Below are 24,666 nucleotides of genomic sequence, written 5' to 3' on the forward strand. Positions count from 1 at the left end.
ATCTATTAATTCCTCTCAGTTTCCAGTCCCACTAGCAGTGCGTAACCTGCACCCTCCCTGTGTTCTCCACCCAGCCAACGTAATTTTTTTAACTTGAGATAAAATTCACATAACATAAAATCAATAATTTTAAAGTGAACAATTCATTGGCATTGAGTACATTAACAATGTTGTGCCACCATCACATTGTGTTCTATCTCATTGTGCTCTATCTCATTCCCAGACATCAATGTCCCAAAATAAAATTCTGTACCCACTAAGGAGATATTCCCTACTCTCCACAGACCCTGATAAGGACCAATCTTCTTTCATTTCAATAGATGACCTGTTATGGATATTTCATGTAAATGAATCATATAGGATGTGACTTTGGTGACTGACTTCTTTTACTTAGCATAATGTTTTCAGGGTTTATCTACTTTGTAGCTTGTATCAGTACATCACTCCCTGAATGGTATTCCATTGTATGTATATATCACAACTTGTTTATTCATAATTGATGCACATTTGGGTTGTTTCTCCCTTTTGGCTGTTGTGAATTGCTCTGAGACAAACATGTGCCTACAGGTATTTAAGTACCTGTTTTAATTCCTCTGGGCCATATACCTAGGAGTAGAATTGCTGTGTCAAATGGTGATTCTGTTCGATTTTTCAAAGAACATCTGTATTGTTTTTCATACTAGCTACACCATTTTACATTCCCATTAGCAATGCCTGAGAATACCAGTTTTTCCATGTCTTTGTCAACGCTTGTAATTTTCTGTTTTTTCAAATTATAGTCTACTTAGGGCGTGTGAAGTGATATCTCATTGTGGCTTTGATTTAAAGTTCCTAAAGGATTAATAATATTGAGCATCTTTCTATATACTTGTTTGTTGGCATTTGTATCTTCTCTGGAGAAATATCTATTCAAGTCTTCTTCCCATTTAAAAATTTTGTTATTTGTCTTTTTGTTGCTGAATGTAAGTATTCTTTGTATTTTCTAGATACTAGACATTTTCTTACATTCCATAAGTTATCTTTCACTTTTTTAATAATATCCTTTGATGCACAAAACTTTTCAATATTGGGGGTGCCTGGCTGGCTCAGTTGGTCGAGCATGCAACTCTTTATCTGGCAGTTGTAAGTTTGAGCCCTACGTTGGATGCAGAGATCACTTAAAAAAAAAATAAAATCTTAAAAAAATTTTTTTCAATGTTGAAATCCAATTTATTTGTTTTTTTTTGTTTGTTTGTTTTTTTCCTTTTTCTCAACATGCTTTTGGTGACAGATCTAAGACTTGTCAATTTCAAGGTTATGAAGATTTACTCTCCTGTTTCTTTCTAAGTTTGATAGTTTTAAGTCTTACATTTAGGTCTTTGATCTGTTTAATTTTTGAATGTAGTGTGAAGTAGGGGTCCATTCTTTTGCATTAGTTTCTAGTTTTTCACCATTCAATGTGATGTTAGCTGTGAATTTTTTATAAATGCCCTTTACTATGTTGAAGAAGCTCCCTTCTTTCCTAGTTTTCAATATTTTTATCAAGACAGGATGTTGGATTTTGTCAAAGGCTTTCCTTCATCAACAGAGATGATAATTTTTTTTATCTTTTGTATTGTTAAAGTGGTGTATTACATTGTTTGATTTTCTTATGTTGATCAACTGTTGCGGTCTGGATAAATCTGTTTGGTCATGACTTTGAATATGGCCTGTTAGAGTTTTTGTTTTTTTGTTTTTTGTTTGTTTGAAGATTTTTGCATCTATATTCAAAAGGTATATTGGCCTGTAGTTTTCTTTTCTTGTAATATTTTTGCCTGGCTGTGGTATTAAGGTAATGCTGGCCTCACAGAACAAATTAGGAAGTATTCCCTCTTCTTTGTTATTTGGGAGAATTTGAGGGGATTATTGTTAATGCATCTTTATATTTTTGGTGGAATTTATCTGTGAAACTGTCTGGTTCTAGACTTTTCTTTTTTGGGAAGTTTTTTTCTTGTTTGGTGGGTTTGTTTTTTTGTTTGTTTGCTTGCTTGTTTATTTGTTTTTTATATAATCTCTTTACTTGTTACTGGTCTCTGGAGTTTTTCTGTTTCTGGAATCAGTTTTGATTATTTGTGTTCTTCTAGGAACTTGTTCATTTCATCTGAGTTATCTAACTTGTTGGCATACAGTTCATAGTATTCTCTTAAAATCCTTTTTATGTCCCAGTGTGATTGTCTCAAAGTAAACCTAATCATGCGCTTTTTTGTGACAGTGTCTCACAACCCATAGAGTAAAATCCACCTTCTTACTTGACTGAAAAGTTAGTTATTCTGGTTTTTGTCAATTCTTATTACTAAAATTTTAATAATCTCTTATCTGTCAGTAGTCTGCATTTTATTTGTATGAACTCTGAGTCTCCTGAAGCAGTGATGCTGTTCTGCATCTCTGTCCCTTGTCCCATGTGGTATCATGCACCACTTCCTCCTCCTGGAAAGTCCTCTTTATTTCTTGTTCACACTTCCTGACTGGCATTTACAAGCACACACAAAAAAAACACACATGTATGACATTTGAGTGGCATTTGAGCAAAACTGTAAAGAAAAAAACTGATATATGTTGACCTCAGTTCTTTATAATATTGCTCAAATGCCACTTCACTCATCAACACTAGCCCCTTAGATGCAGTCGTTCCATGCCGTGCAGCAACCCCAGTGTGCCAGAGGTATTGAGCTTCTGGTATCTTTGCTACTCTCCCTATGGTGAGGACTTCCAAATCTCTCTTTCTCCCGCCTGGGTTTCTCTTCTGAATTCTAGGCAGATACTCTGAAGCTGCCTGGAAGACATCTCTCCTATATTCCAGACTGAAATCAGTATCTCCCCAGCCTTCTCAGTCACTCAACATGTTTTCTTTACCTGTACATCTTTCTGAGGGCCCCACCATCTCCATATAACCCAAACCAAAGTTCTGAGCCTTGTGCCAGACATTTTTTCCCTAAGCCGTGACCAATAGCATCATCTAGTTGAGCTTCTATTGTGAGAAAGACACAGTGATCCAGTTTATATATATTCTTACTGATCTGCCCTGTACCCCAGAAGTACCCAGGTGTGATTTCCACCTCTGCGAAGCAAATGAGGCTCACTGAAGTTGAGTGACCTACCTATTCTCTACCACTTATAACTGGCCAAGTCAGGATTCTAGGGCCCAAACCCAACTAGCTCTCCCATTCAGTCCCGGCAACTCCTGACAGTCTTTCCTTCTATATATTTCTCAAACTTATTATCTTCTTTAAATTTTCATTGCCACTTTCGCTCTCCTCTTTTTCTCACCTCTGACCTCCAATCCACTAGCAAATCCGATTGGCTGTACATTTAAAATAAGTTGAGAATCAGAACACTTTTGACAACTCCCCAGCTACATCTTAGTCTCCTACAGTAATGCAGTTGTTCCTTAATTTATCTGTCTTTGATCTTTGCTCCTCCCAGTCTGTCCTAAGCTTGCCACACAGAGTGATCTCTCTAGAACCTGATTCAGATTTTATATATTTTAGATGCAGATTGCATATGTATTATATTTCACTCCTTTGCTCAAACCCTCCAATGACTGTCTTTCCCATTTAGAGTGAAAACCGAAGTTCTACCACGATCTGAAAGTCCCTACGGATCTGCACCCCCACCCTTCTGCCCCTACCTCTCTGACTTCACTACCACCACTCACTCTGGCCACATCACTTCCTTGCTGTTTCAGACACACTAAGTATATTTCAATGAATAGGGCCCCTTTCTTTCTCTTTCTTTCTTTCTTTCTTTCTTTCTCTCTCTCTCTCTCTCTCTCTCTCTCTTTCTGGCTCCTTCCCTGGACTGGAATATCCTTTTCGGGTATCTTTATAACCTTCTCCTGTACTTATTTCAATTCTCTGCTAAAATTCTTCTCTTCCTTATTTCCATTACTTTCTTAACCCTCACACCATATTCTTCTTCGCCTTCATGACACTTACATCTACCTGAAATATTACATATTTGTTGGTTTAATTATTTATCATCTATTATGTAAGTTCCATGACAAAAGAGCTTTTTTCTTTCTTGTTCATTGTCATGTCCCCAGGCCTAGAACATTGCCTGGCATATAAAGAAACGTTTAGTGAATATTTTTAAAAGCATGAATCAGTGAAACAGTAAGTGCTATCTTAGTTGATATCCAAGTAATTTCTGGCTTAGAGTAGAATCATAGTACTGGCTGTGCTGACTCCAGTGTCATACTCTGAGCTTGGTACTAAATGATATTTTCGTTTTAGTCTCTGTTCAGAATCCTTTAATGAATCCCCACAACTTGGAGAAGATCTTTCCAGTGTCTTATTATGATTACCAGGACCTCCAGAGTTTGGCTCCAGCCTTCAACTCTAACTTCTTTATCAGGTTTTTTCTCTTACTTATTTATGTCAATTTGTTGCTCCAATAATCTGTTTCTTCAGGCTTAGTGAAATGTTTTCACCTCCCCACCTAGGCCTTGCTTCTTATACCCCTGTACCTTTGCATGTTCTCTTCCTTCTCCCTGGGATATCATTCCCCACCTTACAACATGACAACATCCATACATCCAGGAAAACTTGATTGTCCTCTCCTCTGTTCCTTCTCCTAGCGATATGTTCATGGCATCAAAAAATATTTCTCTTTAAGACTATGGATTCCACAGGGCAGAACAGAGTACTCTCTGTCATTCTCTTTCTAACTGAAGTGGCAAGAAACATTGTATGTTATTGATAAACGTTAACTGAAGATGTTTGTATGGAATTCTAATATTATCTCTCAAGGTACTTTGATAAATGTGTTGTTTCACTTCATTTTAAAACAAAATCAGTTTATTGCCAGCCTAGAGAAAGAAAAAACATTTTCCTATTCTTTGGCAGGTGAATTAATACTAATTTGGAGTAGGTGGATGGGTTGGCTAAGAACTTAAAGTGGAAATAAAGAAAAGGAAGCATCCCTGTTGCACTATTTGAATTCTTTCATGCTTTCCCATAATTTTAAAATGACCATGAATGTCCTTGCGTTTGATTTATACAGAACATCAGTTTGAAATCTCTTAGTTCATGAAAACATAGCTTTTAATGTGTAGGTAGTCACTTTCACAACTGTGACATCAGCTACTCTCTGCTGATACTTAATCCTCTACCTGGCCCTCATTCAAAAATCCATTGGGTTGTTCTCATCACAGCTCCTATGTGGAGCTTCTAGGATTCCTTAATTCAGATCCATTATCAATGACTTCAGGATCTTGCTCAACTTCCTTTCCATTTCTTCAGCTTGCTGCTGCTGTAATTTTCCCATGGTGACCCTGTAAGTGAACTTGACTTATATCCCTCACAATACACTGATGGGCTGAACTGAGAACCTCCTTTATTTTTTCAAAGAGGTTTTATTTCTTAAAAATGGTGTCAGCCAGGCAAATGGAAAAAGTACAGTCAGCTCACATATCTTTGTTTGAAGTTCGAGCCTTTAATAATAGTCTGTCCTTGGGGTTGTAAAAACTCTGAACCCAGACTGCGTGGGTTTAAATCCTGGAAACCACTTCCTAGTTCTGTGACCTTGGGTAACCAGCTTGAGACACTGAAGTGACTGTGTCAGTTTCCTTCTGTAAAATGAGGTTCAGAGTACTAATATCTGCCTAAAAGGGTGAGGTGAGGCTATCATAAGTTAGTGTTTATAAATTGCAAAGAGTAGTTCCTGGCACATAATGAAAGCTGATGTTAGCCCTTCAACCTAGTCCCTGTGCCAGACATTGAATTGAGACAGTGAACTAGACACTATGTCCCCTCTGCTCACAGAACTCACATTCCTGTGGGATATAGACATTGAACAAATAAACCTGAATAAATACCTAATTGCATTCTGTGATAAAGACTGAGAACAATTTTAAAAAGGAGAAGGGTGAGGCATAAAAGAATACTTAAGAAAGAATTCTCTGAGAAAGTAACTCAAAGTAACCTAAAAGATGAGAAGGAGTCAGCCACAGGGAAGAGAACATTCCAGGCTCAGGGAACAGTATAAATCATGGCCTGTAGGAAGGAACTGAGTCTGGGTATTCGGTAAGAAGGCATGTGCAGCTGGAGCATCGTGAGAAAGAAGGGATGCAAATGAAGTTGGAGAACAAATTGATGTACCTTTTCACCATGGTAAGGAATTTTTATTTTGAATCTACTTTCAGTGGGAAGCCAGTGAGGAATTTGGTATCTATTGTTCATTAATTGTTCATTACATGGGGCTTAGAGAAGGAACCAGGGAAATAGAAAATAGGGGATACATTATAATTCTGTGTTATTTATGATAACAAATTTTGATTATACTTGTAAGGCCGTTTGAAAACTTAGAGTTTCTTTTACTTGAAAATAATCTCTATAGTTACCTTCTTCGATCTCTGGAATTATTCCACAGCCTTTGATGTACTTACATTGCTCATAAGACTTTTACCTATCTATCTAACATCTTGTCTACCTTTCTTTCTTTAAGTCAACAAATATTTATGGAATGACTACTCTTACCCTAATGTTTCTTAGACCAGTAAGGAGGCGATTTAAAAAAAAAAAAATCACCTAATAAGTAATTATATTCAGGGTAAGTGTTAAAAGGGAAAAGTAAAAACTACTATGAAAGCAATTAACAGAGCACTTCTGGCAGACAGATCATATAGGCTTCCCTGAGGAATCAGTAAGAGGAAGCTACCTCAGGAGAAGTGAGAAAGTACTGACGCAGGAAGACCTTACATCTTCTGTGGTAATTTAATATTTTTATTGGAATGTTAATGTCTGTTGGGCCAGGTGTCAATGTGGCAGAGCTTATATGAAGTAAACATGTTAGATGACTTAGTTAAATGAGTGTATGTAATAAGAAATCAAGAATTAGAGTTGTGGGTAAAAAACTTCCACTTAGTAGGGTGCTTAAAGCAATGTTAACCTTTTACTTCATAAATGGGACTAAATCGAAGGGATCACTGGTAAGACATGTCTTGTGCTATTTATGTCATATGGAGCGATGCCCTCTGGGCCATTAGGCTTTTTGTTTAACATGTTTAATATGAAATTGTCAATACACTCCATCATGGGAAGAAAAACATTGTTCCTAAGGAGTTATATTTCTAGACATATTTAAATACAGTAGCAGATGGGGAGGGAGGGTGGCTAGGGTATAAAGGACACACACATTAAATGCAAACAGCTTTGGGGAACTGTAATTAATTTTCTTTACCCTTTAGTTGGGATGTTAAATTCCATTTATTTCGAGCAATTTTTGTTTTTGTGCCCATCAGTACATACTTGATAATAGGACGATGCATAATGTATATTGTATAAATGATAAATTGGCATATCTTCAGGTTTTTCAGCATAATATGATTGGTATCTTTGGGTCTTTTCTAGGTTTGTGACTTGGCTTTTAGCCTAAAGAAAATGCTGATCCGACACAAGATGACTCACAATCCCAATCGTCCACTGGCAGAATGCCAGTTTTGCCATAAGAAGTTTACAAGGAATGACTACCTCAAAGTGCACATGGACAATATCCATGGTGAAGCTGACAGCTAATGGTAGCTGTAAAGGAATTAAACCATTTAGAAGGGCTCCTAATATGAAACCCAGATTTCTGTCACCTGATTAGCATAGCAGAAGTAGCTTAAAGTAATTCACTGGTCTCATAGTTCTTATTTGCCTACCTTTAGAGTTTGTAGATGCTTATGAAAAAAAGAAAGAAAAGGGAAAGAAAGGAGAAAGAAAGAAAGAACGAATATCCTACTTCTACCAAAAAATGGTACAAGTTTGTAGCCTTGCAAAATACTACTTGTGCTCTATTTTATAAAATGGAAAAGGGAGTCGTGGCTTTCCTTCTGGGCCACCTCTCTGTAATGAACTTTATTAACACACTTTTTATTGGGCCTTTTTATTTTATTGTCATCTTTGTGTGTGCACGTGCTGGTTATTACAACTGGCTACTACTGATTTAGCCAGAAAGAAATTAATATACCAAAATATTTCATTGTAGATGAGGATAAGGTCAAGAGTTTTTAAAGCATCAAGCATGATAACAGGATAAAACTTGCTATTTTGTGAAACAGACCAAAAGTTGATCTTATTTATAGCTCCCTACAATAGTTCAGTTTAAAATAAAGAGATATTTAAGAACTAAAGCATCTATTGAATTATTTTCATTTTAGACTATTCTAACATTATTTCCTCTAATCATTTAGATACAGACACTCATGGTCTGTAGTACTTTCATAAGATCTGTACAAGACCGTACATTTAAATATATATCGAACTGATCCTTCTGAGTTTATACCAGTTATCTTTAGAAATTTACAATATACAAATCTATGTAACTAAAAATTGAAACAAAATATCTCAGTATTTGTTGACTGACAGTGTCAGCCCATAGTGGCATTACAGTATTAGTTATGATGAACCTAGCCCTTTACCTTCTCATTCAGAACATGTTGGTGCAGGTACAATAGCGTCCCCAGAGCATTAACATTCTGTTTTGCAAAAGACGTTTTCCAGAATCTTGGCAGTATGTGATTCTGAAACTCTCTTGAATTACCCTCAATTGTCCTATATAATTAGGAATCCAGAATAAAAAGTACAAATCTGGCGACTGTTATGGTTGAAATTATCACTGGTGCATAAGGGAAATTGAAGCAAGAAGCTTAATCTCTTCCTTTAGGATATATTTCAATAACATACTTGAGAGCAACATACAATGAGCAACTTGTTTTGAGAGAAGGTTTGATAAAATGTAATAGTGATGTCAAAATAGCATGAAGGGATACAAAAACCAGAAGAAAATAAAAATGAAGTCCAAATCATGAATTTTTCTACTTAATGCTCAGTCAAAAAGAGGAAGTATAGTTTTAAGGGAATTGGTTCTAATGTTTTAAGGAGAAAGGTTATCTGAAGACACATTTCTTTGAAGTCAGGAATTTTGTTTTAGAATTATATTTTTGCTCAATTCAGTTTTAAAGAGAAACATAAAGATTCAGTATAGAGATTTAAACTCTAAAAATACTAAATTTGAAATTCACTGGAGAAAACTTTAAAAAATGTAAATCTCAGATTATAATTTAGAAGATATCTAAGTATGGTTGTATGTAGCATTTTTTATCTGAAATTATAGACTATATTTTATAAAAATAGATTTTGGTCTTGTTTCTCACTATGTCATTTGTTTCAACAGTATATTTTTAGATCTAAAATGTTTTCAATTTAACATGACAGTATGCTTAATATCATTTGAATATAAAAGGACAGCTGTAAAATTGGGTAGTGTGTATTATTTAAGCACATTCCTTCCTTTGGATGCTACCTCCTCTGTATGGGAAACTTCATATCCCGATTATGTGATGAGTGTGAAACTTGAAAAGAAGCCAAATCCAATTTTGTATAGTCTCAATGACTCAAAATTGACAGATCTGGTGTAATTGGAAATTACCCTTGAAACCATGTTGTCACCATGTTGCCAAATAAAACTGATGAGGAAGAGGTACTGGGCCTTACCAGACTAAGGTTCATAGTCAAGTAAACTTGAGAAAATGGTGTGGAAAGACCTACTGGTCCAGAGTCTTTTCTTTTCAAAGCCCTGAAACCAAAATAAGTCCTAAGAAGGCTGTGTGCTGTTACCTTCATCCAAAAGATGATTATTTATAAGCATTTTAGATATATTAGTATTCATATCCTGCAACTTTTAAATCACTCAGCAATGTCAAAAAGATGAGAACTGATTTTTTTTTTTTTAGGCTTGATTGAGAATTAAGAATATAAATAGTCACAGAGGAGAAGTCCTATTGGCAAATTGAAGTACAGATACCCACTTGGAAGTGTCTTTCTTTGCTTTTCTGCTATAAAAGACTATGGCTCAAGTACTTTCTTGGGAGCAGGCCAAAGTCTCAGGTACCCATGAAGTCAGGGCTACATAATTTTAAGAGGTATTCAATAATATGGATAGGTTCAGTTATCCTCTTATAATCATTGCCTTTGGGTATTAACATTCAAGATATTTACATATCTTGAATTCCTTCTTGTTTCACAATCACTAGCTTATATTATTTTCCATCTTGTTTTTTTGTTGTTGTTGTTTTTGGCTAGGTGGGAGATTTTATTGGTTAATTATGATCAACAGTTGCACCATAAAAGTATTCATTGGTGATTCATTCTTAGGGTTATACAGGATAGTTAAAATGCTACTTTTAAGAAATATGCTTCTTATATCATGGGTTTATGTGCATCTGCAGAGGATCACTTCTATTCAGTGCTTTACAATGCAAGTACATTACTCTGCTCTAATTCTTCTGACCAATTGCAGCCAACTCATTGGGTATATGTGAATATAGATCACAGGTCTTATAAACCTTAATTTGTGCATAAAATTCTGTGTGCTTTTGTGTCCCAAAGCTGGAAAGGAAGAAAGGAAAGAGGTTAGGTATTGGAAATATTCACTTTTTTCCTTCACAAATCTAAACATTGCTTATGAAAACTTATCTTATGGTTGTGAGTATACAGAGATGGGTGACTGGGAGGAAATGTGCCTCTTTAAAACTATAAGATTTTATCATTAATATTGAGGTATATGTGCATGTATATAAATGTAGCATTGTAAATATAGCAGAACTTCAATAGCATTTTTATTTTTCTATAAATCTATAATAAATCTGTATAAATCACTACCACAGTTGGTATTAGCATTGTATTTTACTATATAACTAACTAGCACAGTTCTATAGTAAAATCCAAATGAATATTTTAATGAATATTTTTGTTTTTAATGAAAGGAGGAAATATAGTTGCTCTTACTCCCAGGCCTCATGCCTTTATAGTTTACTTCTAACCATTTCTAAATCTAGAAAGTATCCCTAAATTTATGCCAAGTTGGTCTCAGGGCAATAAGAAAAAATAACTTCCTTAAATCTCATCTTATTGTTGGTATACATAATAAACAGCAGGTGAAAAGGAACATCACTAAAAACAAAGGAAACTTAGGAAACTTGATTTATAGAACCATCTCTGAGCAAAAATGTCTTGAAGTTCACAAATATAATGTAAGGGTGATAAAAGTTATAGCTAATGCTTTAGGTATTCCTTTTTTCAAAAGTGGTGTTTCATTCTCTTGGTGTTGCCCCAGTCTTGTGAGTCTTCCCTGATACAAAAAATCATCATCATCATCTTCATCCTTCTTATCACCATATGTCTCCAAGGAATGGATTTGGAGATGATGCATTCATTTAAATTTGATTTCTCAAGAGTCAGTGAAGGCAGTAGTTCTTTGGAGCGGACTCTCACAGCTTTGACCACCTTGGGCTCAAAATTGTGTTATTACCCCAGGATGTTAATTTGTTGTATGACAAAATAGAAAACTAACTCTGGAGCCCTCAGCTTGGGCCATGTCAGAATATTCTAAATTCCTAGGCTCATGAAATAGTACAGAGTGCAACAGCTAGCTATCTTAGACTGATGGTGTTGCTGATCCAATGTCCATGTTAACTTTCTTTCTTTAAAAAAATGCTTAACACAATACTATAAAATAAATGTTTATTTTTGTTACAAAACAGTATCCCTAAATATTTGATGGCATATTTAACTGACTAATCCTGTAAACATGTAGGCAATTAGAATAAGATTTTATTCCTTGGGCCCATGCCACCTTGGCATATTACATAACAGAGGGAAACTGAGATTTTGAGTAATGTTGATAATTTATATGCTGAAAATGGAGAAAGGATGTGGGACCACTGAAACTTGATTATCTAAATTAGAGTAAAAGAGTTCATATGAAATATCACTGTTTCTGACAAGAAGCGCTATTAACTTACTAGGTAGGAATTAATTCCACTTAGAAAGTACACACACACAAAAATCCATTTGCCTTTACAAAATAGTATAAAAATGAAAAGAATCCCAGCTCACAGGAGACACTTGAAACATTACATTACTTCCTTTTTAAATTTTGTCTTCTTGGAGAATATCAAGTAATGCTCTTTTCTTTAAAGTTAATTTTGTCTGACATCTTTTGCACAATGTTTGACTGGTAAACCTTTTCCCCCCATTTCTTCTACTGAAAACTGTTCTGTTTGTATATGTAAATTGTAGGTGTGTTTCTAATAAACAACCTGTGGTAAGATTTCACATTTTTATCCTGTCTGACAATGCTGTGTGATGATGAATTTCCCCTGCCTTTCCCACAGTCTCATGTAGCCTCCATTCGGATGCCCAACATATGAAATTCATCATCACCAACGTGTAAATCTGATAGAAGCCTGACATTGTAGACATAGTCCTAGACCCTCCTTTGTGTGGTTCTCACTGACCCAAGGTAGCTACTGATGCACAGCTTAAAGCAAAAGAGATTCCTTAAAAGATACTCCAGGGGCTTTGATAGCTTGGATGTAGGTATAACTGCTGAAGTCTGAACAAATACTCCACCCTTATTGGGTTTCAGTTGTTGAAACAATGTATTCTCTGTTCATTCTTTAATATTTGATAAAGCAACCCATAAAAAAGGAAAGTGCATTGGCTTCCAAGTCTCTCTCTCTCTATATATATTTTTTCCTTTCTAAAGTAAATATTAGCAAGCATCTGAAAGGCTGAAATTGCCTTTGATGAAAAGAGGGCCTGAAATTAACTTCTATGAAATCAAAGCAAAATATGTAGTTCCTATGCTAAGTAGGAATATAAAAGTGTGGAGATGGGGAGATACCACATTTAATTGATTCTAAAACTCTCATTTAAATTGGCAGACTGGTGAGTCTTCTATGGAATGCTTCATATAGTAAAAAAGACTTCCAAAAAATTAAATGTTGTGGAAATTAACCAGTCACAACTTTCGACAGCCTTAAATCTAGTTTTATTATTGAAATCTAAGAAATCCTCTCCTGACCTCACATTTTTGCTAATGAGTTTTATCACTTAGTTAAAGAACTAACCGTTTGCAGCTCATCTTCTGCCTGGCAAATAGAGCACATGGCATTCTCCAGGACTAAAGCTAAAATAGAGCAGTGTCAAGTACAACAAGCTAAGTGCACCCTTCAGCCCTTCCTGCTCTTTTCACATGGAATTCATTTCTTGCGCTGTTCAGCTTCTGCATAACTTTAGTGTACTCTCCAGTTTCACCTTCAGCGCGGCTTTGAGAGTGACAAGTTGGTATTGTTCCCGGACTCAAATTATGATATTTAGAATATTAAGTTGTATCCTTTCTGCTCGGACTCTAAGATATGAAATTGGGGCAGATGAATTTAGTTGATTAGGATATTATTAAAATAATTTGTGAGTTGAGCCAGTTGGCTTTATGCTGATAAAAACTATTTCATACCCCTAATCACGCTGATTGAATAAAGGGGATGGAGCTTATGGCCTACCAGAGATCCTGAGAGAGAGGGTGGCACAAAGTCATGGGGATTAAAAGAGAAATTCAAAGTGCATGTCCTATAGACAGGAGTATAATGCTCTTCTAAAACTGGATATATTGGAGTTAAAATTTCAGGTAAGAGTATTACAATATAGGATTCAGATGTCTTTCCTAAAGCATGTATGTTATACAGCATAGAGTAAACCCCCATCTCCCGACTTCTTTTTCTCTCTTCTTTTACTGGAGATCAATCACATCACACTTACACAACACCAAATCTGAGTCTGAATTTGATATATGTTAATTTCCTTAACAGTGAAATGGATTTAATAGGATCTACTTGTTGGCTTTGCTTTAAGAAATAAATCAGAAAATGTATTCTGCATTATGAGGTCTCTTCCCACATTGACTTAGCCCTTGCTTGGCCTATCACATACTTTGGTTAATGGGACATACACAAACATAATCAAAAAGCTATGTCTCACTTCTTGGGAATGTTGCCAACCTCTATCATGTAAAGAAAGGCAGGTCAGCATCTTTAAGGTGAGAGAACATATGAAGAACGAGACGTAGCCATTCTATCCAAGCCAGCTCTTAGTCAACATTGTTGCACACCGTCACAAGAGGAAGCATAGGCAAGACTAGTAGAAGAACCTCTCACACAACCTATTGAATCATGAGAGATAATTATTGTTTGAAATTATTAAGTTTTAAGGTGGGTTGTTGTAACAGATAACACATTCAGAAATCAGTATTTATTAGCATGAAGAGTTTTTACTTTAAGAAAAACCTATAATACATGACATAGGCTTTGAGACTAGGCAGTGGATATATAGGCTGGAAGAAGTGCAAGCTGCTGGCAGAAGCTGGAGGAATGGCAGAAAAATTTTAATGGATGCTGAAAAAATGTTGGGGAAACTGCTCTTGAAACTTTGAAAAATAGTGATCTTTTTTTTTTTCCATCATAAAACAATTCATGACTATCCCTATAGTAAAATGGAAGTTAGAAATTTGTACCTAATGAACTTGTGGATCTAGCTTGAGAAGATTTCCAACAGGATGATGAAATTGCAGTTGACTTCTTTGTGTGGTAAGATATGAAAAGAGATGAATTAAGAAACTTACGATAAGTTGGCAAACAAAATTGAGAAGAAATATCTATTCAAGTCTTACTGGGTTGAGGAAAATAGAAAGGTTTTACATTTCTAATCTCTCCAGCCAGGGCCTTTGTCTTTAGCCAACAGATTCTCAAAGTAAGAAACAGCCTTAGGGAGAAAATCAAATCAGAAATGTTGTCTATATATAAAAGCCTTCATTATGAACTCAGAAAGATTGAAGGTGGTGCCTGGTAGGCCCCAATTCTACTAGACAAAAAGTATTTTTAGGCATGTTAAGGGTGTTGTTCCATGGCACTTTGTCATTCCATGCAAAGTACAGAAACATATGTCTAAAAAACAATTATTGATGTGGCATTGGGGACATGGAGTAAGTTTCAGTTAGATTCATAGAATACCCAAAGAGCATCAGCTTGGATTAAAAGGGACTGAGTCAGTTCAAAATGAAAAAGCATCTGGACACCAATGTTCTATAGGAAGGAAGCAGACTGGAAAAACTATTTAGTTATTCAAAAAATTTCAAACACAGGCCATTTCCTATGGAAAAGGAAAGACCTCCCTCAGGATAGAACCAAGGAGGAGAACGATTGATGAGAACCACAACTACAGACCAGACCTGGGATCTAATCAAGAAAAGTGCCTAGGCCCTGAATGGAAGTTCTGACAGCCTGTGTCCAGCTGGATTTCAGAATTTTCAAGGACTTGCTGTGTGCCTCTTTATTCCAAATTTGTCATCTGTAAATAGAGACAGTTTTATTTTCTTATAAGACTATTCAAGTTATCTATTTCATCTTGGGTGAGTTTTAGTAGTTTGTAGGTTTTGAATAATTGGTCAATGGGACAATTTTATATAAATTGTTAAATTTATGTGCGTAGTTGTTGAGAGCATTCTTTTGTGATTGCTTTACTATCTTGAGGTGGCAATATCTTCTTCATTCCTAATATTGATAATTAGTTTATTTTTTCTTCTGTCAGCCTTACTTAGGGGGTTATCAGTCATATTGATTTTTTTTTTTTTTTCATAGTTGCTTCTGGTAGAACCTTAAATGACTGATCAGAGACTTTTTTTTTTCTTAAAAAAGCATTTAATGCTGTAAATTTCCCTCTACATTCCATAAATTTTGATACATTACGTTTTTATTCAGCTCAAAATATTTGCTAATTTTCCTTGAGATTTACTTTTTGGCCCATAGGTTATTTAGAAGTGTACTGATTAATTTCCAAGTACTTAAGACTTCCTGTTACCTTTCTCTTGTTGATTTCTTATTTAATTCCATTATGGCCAGAAAAAACTTTGTATGATTTCAGTGTTTAAAAATTTGTAATTTTTTTTTTTTTATGATCTAAGGTATGATATGTCTTGAAAAATATTCCATGTACACTTTAAAAAATGTATTCTGTTGTTGGATAGAGTCAGTTCTGTAGAGTCGAGAGTTAGATTCTTTTGTTAATGGTGTTAATTCTTTCATAGCCTTGCTGATTTTTTTGGCGCTAGTTCTATTTATTATTCTCTATTATGAGAGAGGAATGTTGATGTCTCCAATTGTGGATTTGTCTGTTTCTTCTTTCAGTTCTGTCAGTTTTTACTTTATTTATTTTACATTCTATTTATTGGGTGCATACTCATTTAGGAATGTTATGGGTTTTTGGTGAATTGACCTTTTTATTCTTGTGTAATATTCTTCTTTATCCCTTAGAACTACAAAACAAGATTTTTTTTTAATTTTATTTATTTATTTTTTTGATCTCCAATTTACAGCAGATTGTCAAACTTCTCAGCCTCTATAACTGATAAGCCAATATCTTGTAATAAATTTCTTACTAAGTAGAGAGGGGGGAGAGAATAGGAGAATGAAGTTTCCTCTTGATTCTGTTTCTCTGGAGAACTCCAATTAGTACAATATTCTCTTTATTTGCTGAGCATTTCTATTCTTCCATTGTTTTCAAGGTGTTCACCATTGCTTGCTGTAAGATTATTCCAACATCTCTGTCATGTTCACATTCCATCAGTTCATTTTCTTTTCCCATATATGTTGAGATTTTCCTGGTTATTTGTTTTGTAATTTTGCGTTATATCCTGGACATTTTGAACTTTGGGTCTTATTTAAATCCTATGTAGAATGTTGATATTTTTGTTTAAGCAGGCAGTTGAATTGGTTGAGTTCAGGTCACAAGTTCCAATCTTCCTTCTGTAGGCTATAGTTCCAATGTCCATTCCAAATCAGTTTTCAAACTTCCTTGCATTGCCTTTTTGCAGTGCTATTTGGATCTACCTCACATGTGTGCTACCCTGTAGTCAGTCCTTGACCTGTGTAGTGGCATATCATTATTTCAGCTCTTAAAACTTTAGGCATGTGAAATAGGATCAGATCAGATTCACAGCTTAGGATTCAGCCCAAGAGTTCATAATCAGCTTTATGAGGTTGCTTTTCTGAGTTCTCCCCTTCCACAGTATTTCTGGTCTTTCCAGTTCCCTAGAGCTCCTCATTTTGGTCCCCAACTCCACATTACTCTGCTCTGCTGTATACTTCTGCAACTTCATCTGCATCCACAGTCAATTCCCAGAATAAAGGAAAAAGCAGTGAGAAGAGAGCTGGACACTGCTCTTATATGGAAGCTTCCACTGAACAGAGAGCACATTTTTATTCCCTCAGGGTTTTGGCTCCTGCAGTTCTCTTTTTCTGGCTGTGTCTCATCACAATGGGATGACTTAGTGGAGAACAGAAGAAAAGAAAAAGGGGTGGAATAAGAGTATTTCTGTACTCTCTCAGAGTCTTATTTGTTTCTTTTCCTGCTTTGTGCACCAGAACTAGTGGGCTTCTATTTGCCCTCTAATGCCCACTTCATTTGTTTAGGGATACCGGGGGAAAATGTCCTATACCCACCATAGATTTATTCAGACTTGAATTCTGATCTTCTTCCCTAATCCTTTTGCCATCATTTACATTTCAGATTTCTCAAATAACTGTTCTATACAGTCCGTCCAGGTTTGATAGTTATATTCAGTGAAAGAGGCACTCCCCTTCCATTTTTCCCAGAAAATGAACCCCATTCTTCTCTTCGAAGGGGAATGTCTATTGCAGTCTATGTCACTTCTATGTCACTTCTACATACCAGGTTACTAGGAACAGATAACTTTTCTTTTTGTTCAGATCTCTGGATAAAGAAGAGTTCATGTGGAGATCCTCAATTACACCTGCACCAGATACAGATCATGAAATTATGGACTCAAAGACCAATGCCATGATTGAATGAGACTTTAGAGTCTTGACAGAAATTAAATATATTTTCAATATGAAAAGCACAGGGATTTCTGGGGGCTGTGGTAGCCATGAATATGTTCTACTCAGAGCTTCTCCTGTGCAGAGCATAGCTGAATGATGGCTCTAGGGATTGCCCCTTTAGGTCCTCCACTGCTTTCATGCTGAAGCCATGCTTCGGATTCTGACTTCAGGAGCAATAGTGGAGGCCCATTCCAGTGAGCCTCAGGACACCTCTGTGCAACTTTGGCTTAAAGACTCCTCATTGGCCTGGATGAATCTTTCTTAGACCCACCTAGAGTCTGAGGCTTGTACCACCCCAAACTCTTTCTTACTTCTTTCACAGAGGAAGGAGTGACCTGAATCACAATCTGAAGATGCTCTGTGTGTTCTTTGGCTATCTTCTCCTCTATCTTTCACATTTTCTCTAATAAATCTAATACCTGTCTAATCCCATCTTGGAAACTGCTTATTGGAAGACAGGGAATAACGCAGGACCCAAGGACAAACTGCAATAGATTGTCACCTGATGTATCATGCCTCTCAGTATCTACTCCCTTGTATAGTCCCCCACAGTAGTCAGGGTTCTTCAGAGAAACAGGCCAAAAGGAGACTATGCACACACACACACACACACACACACACACACACACACACACTTTATATATATATTTATTTTATTTTAAGGACTTATAGTTTGCAAAGGTAAATCCACAGCTGGACTGCATTCTGGAGGTATGTCCTCTAATTATGCATTGAGTGTGTGTGTATATGTGTGTGCACGTGCATACACATGGCAAGCTTTATACAGAAATGTCCTAAGACAGTTTCAAGGAATTCTAATCATTTTCTTAGATTTTAGATTTCTCCCTTTAGAATCTGGAAAAAATATAATGGTCTCAAAGTGAATTTTACTTACTATATTTCAGAGAACCAAGGGTTTGGAGTATCTTTTAAAACAACTGACAAGGTCTAGTCTATAGAGCTTGGCTCAAATTATTATTATTTTTTAAAGATTTCATTTATTTATTTGAGAGAGAGAACATTAGCAGGGAGAGGGGCAGAGGGAGAGGGAGAAGCAGGCTACCCACTGAGTGGAGAGACCCTGAGATCATGATCTGAGCCAAAGGCAGACACTTAACTGACTGAGCCACCCAGGTGCCCCTGGCTCCAATTATTTTTAATGTCCTTTTCCTGTGCTATATGACAATAGATTTTATAACTTGTGAGAATTTGGGTAAAGAGAATTTACCTTGCAGTGTTTAAGTGGGGGAACTTCTCAACTGTTTCTCACTAAGAAAATTGCAATTTCTTTTTTTTTCTTCAAGATTTATTTGAGAGAGAGGGAGAGCACGAGAGTGGTAGAGGGTCAGAGGGGTCTCCCCACTGAGTGGGGAGCCCAGTGTGGGGCTCTGTCCTGGGACTCCAGGTTCATAACCTGAGCCAAAGGTAGATGCTTAATCAACTGAGCCACTGAGGCACTCTAAAAATTGCATTTTTTTAACTTAACATAGCATTTAACTAGTTAAAAAGAAAGCTGCTCAAGGAGCCATTGGCTTCTAATACTGAGATTCCATAGAAAACAAAACATATACTAAGTTCTAGAGCAACTGGCATTACTAGAACTAATCTTGCCAGTGTGTTGAGCAACTGTGGCTATTTGTAACTCCATTTCCAGAAGGCAACCTTCAGCACATTCCTGTCCAAGATTTCCTACTGACCATCAACTTGAATATACACACACTACAAACTTCTGTGATATTTCACATGATGGCTTTTATAGTTTTTAAATAACAGCTATTTAATTAGTGTTAACTGATCTAAAAGATATTTGCAAATATGACTGGCAGTTTAGCAATAACCTGCAGGATAACCTGCACTTTGAAGAAGTCAAGGGATCAGCCCTGGAGTTTTTGCCTATTGTGGTAGAGCTATGATATGTGCTGCTTCAATTGCTTCCCATCTGCAGGTGGCATTTAATTGTGAAATGGATTATACTCATTAGCTCTTATTATACTTCTGCTGTTGTGCTGACCACCAAATGCTAAAGTCATGGCTGTAACCAAAATGAAAGTTAAACTTGTCCATTTTATTCCAGTCTAGCATATTAACTCCTCAAGTATGACTTGAATATATCTTTCAGATATAAGTAAAAATGAGCATAAGTATAATATTCTTGATCATATATTGATCAACCCAATGTTAACTCAGCAATGAGAGAGAACAGTGGCAGAGGTTTACAAAATATCATAATTCAAAAGAATTCACAGTTATTCACAATTATTCACAATAATTCACAATCCAGACAAGAATTTCAGTAGGCCATTTTTTAAATTAATAAAGTGATTCTAAAATTCATATAGAAATGCAGATGATCGGGGTGCCTGAGTGACTCAGTTGGGTAAGCCTCTGTCTCTTGATTTTGGCTCAGGTCATGCATGATCAGGGTTCTGGGATTACATTTGTAATGTGATTTCTATGTCTGGATACAACTGGATATATCAAAATTGACTTCAATGGGAATGGAAAGGGTGAGAACAACCCCCTAAAATAAGGAGGTCAATAATAGGAGAGGTAGAGAGGGGAGTGATAGAGAAATTTTCAACAGGTATACTATACCATTCTGAGCATCTCTTAATAAATGCTCAGGCCACTCATGTTGTTGTATAGGTCGGAAGCAGCGTAAGTAACATTAATACTATGCAGATAGGCAGACGCAGTGACAGGAGTCTGGGAATGGATTGGAGAACAACTGCCTTCTTGGAGTGGCGCTGATCTGCAAGAAGCAGGCTCCTAGATGCTGAGTTAAGGTTCAGGGATGGGATGTCAGGAGCTAAGGCAGCAAAGATTGGCCAGACCTTATGTAGACCGTGTCCTTCTAAAATGAGATGGAAACCATTTAGTATTTCAGATTCAATAGATGCTATATCAGGCATGAGTCTCTTGTGGCCATCTCTTGTCTATGCCATGCCAGATATCACAGTCTCTGGGACCTGTGTCATCCTAAGAATCTTCATGTATCGAGACCACAGTGTCTGGACTGTTGTTCAGAACACGCAAGAGTCAGATATTGCAAATATTTGAAGTTGCCACAACTGATTTCACATAAAGGATGATTCTGTTAGTTGCTGGACTCTCAGAGCATTCATCTAAGCCATGTACTTTCAGTCAATGTTCAAGGTGTAAGTTTCCCAACTGTTTAAATGCTCTATCATATTTTCATCCCTAGAATGCCCCGAATCATCATGTTCCTAACACAACCCACACCGTTCACCATCAGCCACCCTGAAGCACTGCTGTTACTGCCCTCACCCTTCTCTTATATCTTATGAAACTGTCTCTCTGTTGTCAGCAAGCTCTCCTCTAGTTTTCTTTGATGTTGTGCTTCATCTTCCAACTTGCTGATACAAGCCCACTTGAGTTGGTGGATACTTTTTCTCTTATGTCTCACAAACCATAGAGTCAGTAGATGGGATTGGTGCCAAGGAAAGCAAGGTCAGTTTAACAACTGGAAATAAATGTAATTCACCATGTTAGCAAAGTAAAAAATAAAAAATGAAACTATCAACTCAATAGACCCAGAAAAAGCATTTGACAAAATTCAACATCAATATCTGACAAACATTTCTTGTGAACTAGGAATAGAATGGGCTTTTCTGAACATCATTTAGACCACAAGTAAAAATCAATAGCTAGCATCATACTTCTTGGTGAGAGGCTGAATACTTTTCTCCTGAGATCTGCAGTAAGATAGGGTATCTGCACTTGCCACTTCTATTCAGTACTGTGTTGAAGGTGCTAGTCAGTGTCACTCAGACAGCAGGGTCATCTATGTAGTAAACCTAAGGGAATCTACAAAAGGCAATTCAATAATAAGTGTGTTTAGCAAGTTTGTAGGCTATAAGATCATTATACAAAAATCAATGCTATCCCCATATACTAGGAATAATCAGAAATGGAAATTAAAAAATGAAATTGAAAACTGCATTAAAAATACAAAATACTTTGAGATAAATCTAATAAAAGATGTGCAAGATCAGAAAATTACAAAATATTACTGAGAAAATTTTTGAAAGACCTCAGTAAGTGAAGAGATAGGCTTTGTTTAATAGATTAGGAGACTTAATAATGCTAAAATGACAATCCCTCCAAAATTGATCTATAGATTCAACACAATCCAGACAAAAATTTCATTAGGCCATTTTTTAAATTAATGAAGTGATTCTAAAATTCATATAGAAATGTAGATGATCAGGGGCACCTGAGTGACTCAGTTGGTTAAGCCTCCATCTCTTGATTTTGGCTCAGGTCATAATCTCAGGGTTCTGGGATTGAGCCCCGTGTCAGCCTCTGCCCTGAGCATGGAAACTGCTTGAGATTCTCTTTCCCTTTTCTTCTGCCCCGCACCCCTCCCCACTCACACTCTTTCTCTCTCTAAAACAAAACAAAACAAAACTTTAAGTAAATAAATAGGGGAGGAGTCAAGATGGCAGAAGAGTAGCAGGCTGAGATGACATCAGGTAGCAGGAATTCAGCTAGATAGTTATCAAACCATTCCAAATACCTACAAATCCAACAGGAGATTGAAGGGAAGAGCAGCAATTCTAGAAACAGAAAATAGACCACTTTCTGAAAGTTAGGACCTGCGGAGAAGTGAATCTGAAGCAACAGGAAGATAGACCCCAGGGGGAGGGGCCGGCTCCTGGAAAGCAGTGGAGAGACGGAGCACAAAATCAGAACTTTTAGAAGTCTGCTCCACAGAGGGACATCACTCCAGAGGCTAAGCAGGGGTGGGGTCCTTGCAGGCACAGTGTGGTCTCAGGTCCCACAGGGTCACAGAAGGATCGGGGGTGTCAAGGGTAGCAGAGCTCACAAGGATTAGAGTGGGGAAGCCGGTTACAGAGACGGAGCAGAGAAGTGAGCTCTCAGCTTGGGGTTACCTTGGACTGTGATCCATAGCACAATCAGGCCACTGCTCTTTGAGCAGGGACTCTATAAGTGGCAGATCTGGGGAGACCCCCCTCTCTCTGGGGAGAGTGGCAGGGATCTGCTGGGTTTGGAGACTCCAAGTGGGGCCATGTGCCAGAGACAGAAATACTCATCACAGGCTGGTTGAGCTCAAAGCATGGCTGAAGACCAAGGAGACAGGAGTGATTGAGTGCTTTTCTCTGAGGGCTCACTGAGGAGTGAGGCCCTGAGCTCTTGGCTCCTCTGGGCTGGAGATTGGGAGGCCGCCATTTTCATCCCCGTCCTCGAGAGCTCTACGGAAAGCGTTCAGGGAACAAAAGCTCCTGAGAGCAAACCAGAGCAGATTACTTAGCCCTGCCCCTGGCAAGGGCATTGTAATTCCGCCTTGGGCAAAGACACTTAAGAATCAGTACAACAGGCCCTCCCCCAGAAGATCAGCGAGAAATCCAGCCAAGACCAAGCTCACTGATCAAGGAGAATAGCAGAATTCCAGAGAAGGGGAAAGCAAAGCATGGAATTCATGGCTCCCTCCCCATGATTCTTTACTCTTGCAAAGTTAATTAAATTTTTTAAATTTTACTTTTCTCTTATTCTAATTTTCTTAACTTTTACTCTTTCCACTTTTAATGTTTTTTAATCAGTTTACCCTAACAATACTTTTCTTTAAAAAAAATCTTTTTGAACCTTTATTATTATAGTCATATTTTATCGTTCATTGTATCTAACTTTATCTTATCTTTTTATCTTAACTTTATCTTATCTTTTTATCTTTTAAAATTTTGGGATACAACTTTTTGTTTGTTTGGTTTTTTGTTTTAGTTTTAGATTTTTATTTATTTATTTGACAGATATCACAAGTAGGCAGAGAGGCAGGCGGAGAGAGAGGAGGAAGCAGGCTCCCTGCTGAGCAGAGAGCCTGATGTGGGGCTCAATCCCAGAACACTGGGAACGTGATCTGAGCCAAAGGCAGAGGCTTTAACCCACTGAGCCACCCAGGTGCTCCAGGATATAACTTCTTCTAATAGACCAAATATACCCTAAATCTAGCATAGGGTTTGTTCTAGTCTCCAGCCTGAGCAAATTCTCTCCACTTTCTTTTTCTTTCTTTTCCCAACCAACTTATCTTATCAAATCCTTTTTTGCAATTTTTTAAAATTTTTCATCTTTATAGTCATATTCTATCCCTTCATCGTGTTTACCCTTATTATACATATTATATATATATATATTTTTCTTTCTTTCTTTAAAATTTTGGGAGGTAGAAGAGACCAAAATACTCCCAGAATTAAGTGGGTGACCCTATGCTAGTCGCCAGACTAATATACATATTTTCTTTTTCTTTTTTCTTTCTTTCTTTCTTTCTTTCTTTCTTTCTTTCTTTCTTTCTTTTTTTTCTTTTTTTTTGAACTTCTTTTTACCCCCTTACTTCTCCCCACGATTTGGGGGCTCTTCTGATTTGGTTAATGCACATTTTTCTGGGATTCTTACCAGCCTTTTAGTATTTTATTCTCTCATTCATATATTCTTATCTGGATAAAATGACAAGGCGAAAAAATTCACCACAAAAAAAAGAACAAGAGGCAGTACCAAAGGCTAGGGACCTAATCAATACAGACGTTGGTAATATGTCAGATCTAGAGTTCAGAATGACAATTCTCAAGGTGCCAGCTGGTCTTGAAAAAGGCATGGAAGATATTAGAGAAACCATTTCTGGAGATATATAAGCCCTTTCTGGAGAAATAAAAGAACTAAAATCTAACCAAGTTGAAATTAAAAAAGCTATTAATGAGGTATAATAAAAAATGGAGGCTTTTACTGCTAGGATAAATAAGGCAGAAGAATTAGTGATATAGAAGACCAAATGACAGAGAATAAAGAAGCTGAGCAAAAGAGAGACAAACAAGTACTGGAACACTAGGGGAGAATTCGAGAGATAAGTGATACCATAAGACAAAACAACCTAAGAATTATTGGGATTCCAGAAGAAG

At 36.7% G+C, this 24,666-nt stretch overlaps 1 protein-coding gene across 2 annotated transcripts in view; it reads left to right on the forward strand.

The window, feature by feature from the left end:
- Positions 1 to 7,705, forward strand: part of LOC111155690 (PR/SET domain 5) — a 222,148-nt gene extending 214,443 nt beyond the window's left edge. The window contains exon 16 of one of the 2 annotated variants that reach the window (XM_022515994.1): positions 7,368 to 7,705. In XM_022515994.1, the coding sequence (XP_022371702.1) occupies positions 7,368 to 7,532 (165 nt within the window). In that variant the 3' untranslated portion in view covers positions 7,533 to 7,705. The remainder of the gene's footprint in view (positions 1 to 7,367) is intronic. The other variant, XM_022516003.1, reaches the window with a different exon arrangement.
- The last annotated feature ends 16,961 nt before the right edge of the window (positions 7,706 to 24,666 follow it).

This window comes from Enhydra lutris, unplaced genomic scaffold (assembly GCF_002288905.1).
Source record: "Enhydra lutris kenyoni isolate GAN:26980312 unplaced genomic scaffold, ASM228890v2 scaffoldscaffold3, whole genome shotgun sequence".
Classification (NCBI taxonomy): domain Eukaryota; kingdom Metazoa; phylum Chordata; class Mammalia; order Carnivora; family Mustelidae; genus Enhydra; species Enhydra lutris.